At 38.7% G+C, this 7,500-nt stretch overlaps 1 protein-coding gene across 1 annotated transcript in view; it reads right to left on the reverse strand.

The window, feature by feature from the left end:
- LOC115010558 (extracellular sulfatase Sulf-2-like) overlaps nt 1–7,500 on the reverse strand; it is a 15,024-nt gene that overhangs the window by 3,273 nt on the left and 4,251 nt on the right. Inside the window, exons 5-12 of the mRNA XM_029435194.1 lie at nt 7,379–7,435; nt 6,534–6,663; nt 3,521–3,764; nt 2,455–2,656; nt 2,164–2,260; nt 1,367–1,461; nt 1,229–1,288; nt 1–53 (exon numbers count right to left, since the gene is read on the reverse strand). The exon at nt 1–53 is cut by the window's left edge and continues 117 nt beyond it. Of these exons, the coding sequence (XP_029291054.1) occupies nt 1–53; nt 1,229–1,288; nt 1,367–1,461; nt 2,164–2,260; nt 2,455–2,656; nt 3,521–3,764; nt 6,534–6,663; nt 7,379–7,435 (938 nt within the window). The remainder of the gene's footprint in view (nt 54–1,228; nt 1,289–1,366; nt 1,462–2,163; nt 2,261–2,454; nt 2,657–3,520; nt 3,765–6,533; nt 6,664–7,378; nt 7,436–7,500) is intronic.

Here is a 7,500-nt window from a genome sequence, read left to right on the forward strand (position 1 = left end):
TCCTCTTCTGCTCCTTCAGAAGCCACGCCTTCTTGTCCCGGGCTCCGCCCTTCCTGCACACACAAATAAAAGACACACTGGTTACATACAAGTTATCTGCAAATGTATTTGAGAGCAATAACAAGTGTTCTTTGCACCAACGAGCAGCTTGTTTACTTGCATTTGTACTGAAAAGACTGAAAAAGGAGGAAGAAAGCTCAGAATTAGTTGAGACGAGGGAACTGGAGCTGAGGGAACTTAAAGGGACCGCTCACACATAACGTTTAAAATACATCTTTTCTTCGTTACCTGCTGTTTATCAATCTGGAGTGTTTTGGTGCACGTTGCCGTAGCGATGATGGGACTGGATGGCACTCGGCTTAAAATATATTTTAAAAACTCAACAGCAACGTCTTTTTCCAGAAATCATGACCCAGTTACTGAAGATAATCCTTCTTCCTACTGTATCACCACGCAGAAGGTCTGAGGATTAACTTCAGTAACCGGGTCAAGATTTATAGAAAGAGACGAAACTGTTGAGTTTCCCAAATCCACAAGCCGAGTGCCCTGTGGTCCCATTATTTTATATATTGTATATATTATATATTTTATATTATATATGATATAATATATATTTTATATGATATATTATGTTATATATTATTTAATATATAATATATATTTTATATTATATCATATATATTATATATTAAATAATATATAACATAATATATCATATATCATATATATATATTATATCATATATATGATATATGATATAATATATATGATATATATATTATATATTTTATATATTATATATTATATATTATATATTTTATATTTTATATTATATAATATATATTATATTATATATTTTATATTATATAATATATATTATATATTATAATATATATATGATATATGATATGTTATATATTATTTAATATATATTATTAATTATTTAATATATATAACGCAGACATCTCTACGGCTGATATCTCCAACACTCTGCAACTCAGCAGAACAATATGATAAACAGCCCCACCAGAGAAGAAAGAGAACTGTCCCAAGCTGTTCAGTTACAGCTACGTCTCCACACAAGAGACAACGTGTGATTATGATTTATAATGTGCAAATCATAATGTGCTCCTACACAGCAGTTATGTTCAGTAACACAGAGAGTCCAATCTGCTTTGCTCGCCGTCTGCTTCTTCATGTACAGCCACTCTGAACGTTTCTGTCTCACCTGAAGGGGTGCCCGCCACCTCCTCTGTACCTCAGCTTATTCTTCAGTTTGGACTTATACCTGAAAAACATACACGTTAACACCGGCCGTGACAACAAGCAGGAATATTCTTCTGGCTGCTGTGCGCGTCTCACTTACAGATATTTATTACAGTCACACTCCAGGGGTCGGGCCTTCTTCAGGTGACCTCTGACCTCTCGCAGGTTCTTTATCTTCGTCTGCAGCGTCTCAATCTGACAACAAACAAAAGGTTTAGTCACAAGTAGAACAGCACGGAGGGGTTGTAACTAAGTACATTTACTCAAGTACTGTTGTGCAAATAAGAATACATCTGGTTACTATGATCACACAAATCCATAACATCTCATGCAATGACAATTAAATGATTAAACAAATTGCAAAAAGTGTTAAAATAAAGTCACAAAGATTCTTTTCAATGCATGAGTGCAAATATTATTTGACAGATGTTTGTAAGTTAATTTTGCAAAAATCTAAAATGTATTTATATTGTTCACTTATGAAAACAATGCTAACATAAGCTTAGTAATGTGTAAGTCAGTTTTGGTTCAGGGTTCCAGCTTGATAAATGTGTTTTCCTTTAAATAATGTTAATAATGTAAAACAAATTAATAAACAAATTAATAAACAAATTAATAAACAAATTAATAAACAAATTAATAAAGACATTTCTCACTATTTTCACTATTTAACTAACAATTAATTAATTAATGGAGAAAATCAGCAGATTAATCCATAATGAAAATTATTATTATTTAATCGTTCAAAATGAGCTTCAGCTCAACAACTACAACAGTAGAATCCTGCTTGTACATTAATGCCTGAGTAATAATAATCCAATGATATAATATATAAACAGGGGACATTCTAACTTTTACAGCAGGTGTACTTTCACTTTATTACGGGGTGTGAGTCACCTCGTGGTCAATGTGCAGCTTGTGGTCCTTCCAGGCCTGCAGAGACTGATACACTCCTGTGTCACACTTCACTGTGGCGTTGGGCAGAATCAAACATCTGCAGCAAAAACAAGACAAACAAGAGAACGACGAGACGAGAATTCACACTTCCTGAATGTGTGAGTTTATAAAACAAAGAATCCGAGCCGTCAAATGATTCTCATTAGTCATCAGCTGATGACTAATGAGAATCATTTGACGGCTGTTTAAAAAAAAATTGAATGTTTGAGACTCTTTTCTTTGGTAGCTCACCTGTGTGTGACTTTGTGGGAGTTGGGCGGAGCCACGGCATTGGTAGCTCCTCCCATCCCACTGAACTCGTCCTCAGACTCGTCTCTGATTGGCTGAGCCCAATCGGTCCCGTCCACCATGCTCTGGTTACCGGGGTAACTGTTCGTCATGGATGCAGAGCGGCTGTAACGGTTCCTGGAGTAACTCTTCAGGGCTTTGAACTCTGACACACACACACACACACACACACACACACACACACACACACACACACACACACACACACACACACACACACACACAGAAACATTGTAATATCACGACTTTATCACGCACACAGTCAGAACACAATAACTCATCATCCTTCCGTCTCTTAAGTAGCATTTCCTCGAAAGTAATGAGAAAAGTGAGGCAGTACTGCTCCTCACTGAGACCCCGAACATCTACCAGCGCTGTGATGCAGTTCTGACCTCAAACACTAGAGGGCAGCATCACATCAGGAAACTGAAATCATTCTGGCAGAAAAGCTCATTTGAAATATGAGATTGTTTGAAGCTGTAGTGTCATAACTGTAACGATTGTTAGAAAAACTAAAAACCCCAAACACATTAAAAGTTACAATGAGGTGAACTTCATCTTGTGTGAAGAAGCCGTTACATCAACATTAGAGCCAAAAACTGTTGATTTATAGCATGTGTGTGTGTGTGTTGCTGTGTTTGTGTGCAACAACCTTCCTCACACACACACTCACAGAGACACGTCTGACTTATTAACAATATCTATTTCATACATTTGTATTGCATTTGTTCTCCTAGTGTTAACCGTGTGTGCTTCCTCTGTAGACTGAATGTTGTATGTAGAAAGAATCACAATAAACTAAGTGAACAGAAACTTCTTCTCCAAACTTCATTAATGCTACACGACTGCTTGATACTAAAGTCCGACTTAACATAGTAACTTTAGAACATTAGATTAATGATCCTCTGTTCTGTGTGCAAACAGTCATTTATTCCCAGGAAGTAATGATAGTGAACAAGTGTCCGGCAGTCACTGCTGCCCCCTGCTGGACTGAACATTTAACACTCACTCTTCTTGGAGAAGAAAGGTTTCTTGTTGAATGGTCTCATGATGGAGGGTCTCGGGTTCGGAGGTCGGAGGTCGCTGAGGCCGCAGTCACAGGCGTCAGAGTTGCGATGGTACAGCTGAAACTTGATGCTGAGTGGACGCTGACGACCGGTCACGCCCCTCTGTAAGTTCTTAGCTCCTCCCCCGTCGTGCTTACATTTGAAGAGCCGAAGTTTACCTGTGGCGTCCTCCACACACTGCCACTTCTACACACACACACGCACACACACACAATCGACATTTCATGAACGAGAGCTCAATCCTGCCGCTCTTGACTGGCTGCATGTTCGTGAGTCTTGCGATGTCGAAGGTCATAAAATTGAATAAAGTCGAGTTAATTCATGACCAGAAGTGCCTCGTTCTTCACCCCCCCCGAACATATTTGTGATAAACTTGAACGCAGCATCCGTAGAAAGGAGCATCTACCCATCAGCCCTGTATTACCACTAAAAACTACGAAGACTTGATGAAACTTTGTACTGAATTCACCACAGTTAGAAAATCCTCAGTTTTTCTTATAGCTCTGAGCATTTGTTGGTATTGTCGCTCTGCTTTCATTAGCAGGATTTGAATAAATCTCTTCTGTTCCACTTACTTATTAAAGATTGACAAATGCCTGAATTGTTATTCGCTCGCACACACACACACACACACACACACACACACACACACACACACACACACACACACACACACACACACACACACACACACACACACACACACACACACACACACACACGCTGTTTATCAGAGTGATCCAGCAGCCCGCAGACACTATTACTAAGAGACTAATCAAATGGCTAAAGGGATTTTTCGACAAGTGTAATTAATTTCAAACAAGCATGATCACACACACACACACACACACACACACACACACACACACACACACACACACACACACACACACACACACACACACACACACACACACACACACACACACACACACACACACACACACACACACACACACACAGTGTTCCTTCCACTCATTACTGCGGTTATTGTATCTGTCTGCTTTCGAGCGATGACATCTGGTTTTCGTCTCTCTGACAGAAGTCTCTTACTGTTCTACTCGCTTTCTTTCAAGCCTTTGTTTGTTTAATACAGCAGCAGCCATCAAAGCTTTTCTGCATTTATTCCAAAAAAGCTCTCTATTGAGGATTGTTGTTCTGAGTGGGAAAATCTCAGAGACATTTAGTAATTTCTAACATCTGAAAAGAGTTCCATGTACAGTATGAACAATACATAATGGGAGTGGGATCAAATCATTAAGATTGGGAGAAGAGTAATGAAATCAAAAGTAACGTAATGGTATCAGAAGTAGAGTTACGTATATTACGAAACAGGAGTAATATGATGAAGAGGATCAGACGTACAGCTAATGGAATAGAGAGTAAAGTAATAAGATCGGGAGGAAGGTAATGGGATCAGGAGAAAAATAAGTAAGTAATGGGATTGTGAGTACAGAAATATGATCAGTGTCATGAGCTTGGTTTTCCTGCTTCCTGTTTTATGTTGAAAGGTTCACTCCCCTTTGTGTCATGTCTAGTTTTACTTCCTGTCTTTGTGTTTCCCCTTCTGTGATTGTTTGCCCTGATTTGATCCTCCTGTGTCCAATCACCCTGCTGCCCTCGTGTCTTTGCCTCCTCCAGCTGTGTCCCGTTCTTGTGATTAGTGTCTGTGTGTGTATACCTGTCTGTCATTTGTTCCTTGTCACCGGGGGTGGTTCATTCTGTCTCTATGTATCCTGGTGTTCCCTCAGTTTTTGCTTTATAACCTTTGTCTTAAGCTTTGTTAAATAAAAGTTAAATAAAGCTCTCTTTTTGTTAGCTCACACTTTTCTTAATTTGTTCCTTCCCCTTTACCCCGTACCCGTGAAAATCAAGAGGAGTATAATAATAATAGTAATAATAATAATAATAATAAATTGTATTTATAAATCGCCTTGAGATTGCTTTTAGCTTTAAAAGGGGATAAGGGGAAAAATCTAATAGGATCGAGAGTAAAGTAATAGGATCAGGAGTAAAAAGAATGAGAATAAAGTAATAGGACCAGGAGTAAAATAACAGGATCAGGAGTAAAGTAATAGGATCAGGAGTAAAGTAATAGGATCAGGAGTAAAGTAATAGGATCGGGAGTAAAGTAATAGTATTGGGAGTAAAGTAATAGGATCAGGAGTAAAGTAATAGGATCGGGAGTAAAGTAATAGGATTGGGAGTAAAGCAATAGTATTGGGAGTAAAGTAATAGGATCAGGAGTAAAGTAATAGGATCGGGAGTAAAGTAATAGGATTGGGAGTAAAGTAATAGTATTGGGAGTAAAGTAACAGGATCAGGAGTAAAGTTATAGGATCGGGAGTAAAGCAATAGTATTGGGAGTAAAGTAATAGGATCAGGAGTAAAGTAATAGGATTGGGAGTAAAGTAATAGTATTGGGAGTAAAGTAATAGGATCAGGAGTAAAGTTATAGGATCAGGAGTAAAGTTATAGGATCAGGAGTAAAGTAACAGGATTAGGAGTAAAGTTATAGGATCAGGAGTAAAGTAATAGGATCAGGAGTAAAGTAACAGGACCAGGAGTAAAGTAACAGATTGGGAGTAAAGTAATAGTATTGGGAGTAAAGTAATAGGATCAGGAGTAAAGTTATAGGATCAGGAGTAAAGTAACAGGATCAGGAGTAAAGTAACAGGACCAGGAGTAAAGTAACAGGATCAGGAGTAAAGTAACAGGACCAGGAGTAAAGTAACAGGATCAGGAGTAAAGTAACAGGACCAGGAGTAAAGTAACAGGACCAGGAGTAAAGTAACAGGATCAGGAGTAAAGTAATAGGATCAGGAGTAAAGTAATAGGATCAGGAGTAAAGTAATAGGATCGGGAGTAAAGTAATAGTATTGGGAGTAGGAAAGAAAAGATAAATAACTCCCATGTCCCCTGTGACTGTGTGTGTTGTGTACAGGTGTGCTGTACCTGTCCACTCTGCTGACAGGGCGTCTGGTACTCGGCTCTCTGACAGAGGTCTTTTACTCGTTGGTGTTTGGGAAGGAAGTTCTCCTCCTGCGACACTTCCTTTCCCTCGACAAGCTGGTGCAGCAGCTTCCTGTTCACACGCCAAACAGGGGTAGGTTGGACATTTTAGTTTCTCATTCCATTGTGTTTCTAATAACAGGTTTACCTGATCTGAATCAAACGTCTACAATATGTTATATGATGCACAGTGTGATGTTCTCTGTTCGTCTCAGGAGGACCTGAGATTAAAGGAGATGTCCCAGTTATTACAACTGGGAGCCATCTTTCATAGTTAGCAGATGTGCGGGTTGCATTATATATTATATTACTCTTTTTCAGAATAAGAAATACTTTATTGATCCCTGAGGGGACATTAGGTGATTGTGTTTTTGCAGTTAAAGTATGTTGTAATGTGTGTTTTACGACGGCAGCGTTAGGAGTCCAGGAGGACGGACTACTTGCTGTGTGAGCTAAGTGAAGTTAAGAATGAGGTTCACTTCCTGTTTTACTGTCCTGTTTAAGAGGACACATAAAGAATATTTATTAAAATGACCTTCATTTATGTTGATTTCTTTTGGCTGGATGACTATGAAAAAGTTGTGCTTCAGGAAGGAACTTTTTTTTGTAGCAGATTTTATCTGCAAAGCTCGGAGAGAAGGCAGAATATTTAGTTCACAACCGGGCGATAAAATAACCTGTGATTTTGTAATGAAAATGACATTTTCAACCACTGTGTTTCTGGTGTAACACTGTAAACCCATCAGGGTGGAGCACTTTGTATGCATGTAGTGATGGGATGTGTTTACCCTCGCTCCACCAGAAACGAGTCCCTCCACACCTTCGGCTTCTTGTTCACCTGGAACCTGAAGAAGAAGAAAACAACGGTGGAAGTTTAGTCGTTATTCCTGCAGACGTTCACTTGCTATGT

The sequence above is a fragment of the Cottoperca gobio genome, chromosome 7 (assembly GCF_900634415.1).
Source record: "Cottoperca gobio chromosome 7, fCotGob3.1, whole genome shotgun sequence".
In the NCBI taxonomy this organism is placed as follows: domain Eukaryota; kingdom Metazoa; phylum Chordata; class Actinopteri; order Perciformes; family Bovichtidae; genus Cottoperca; species Cottoperca gobio.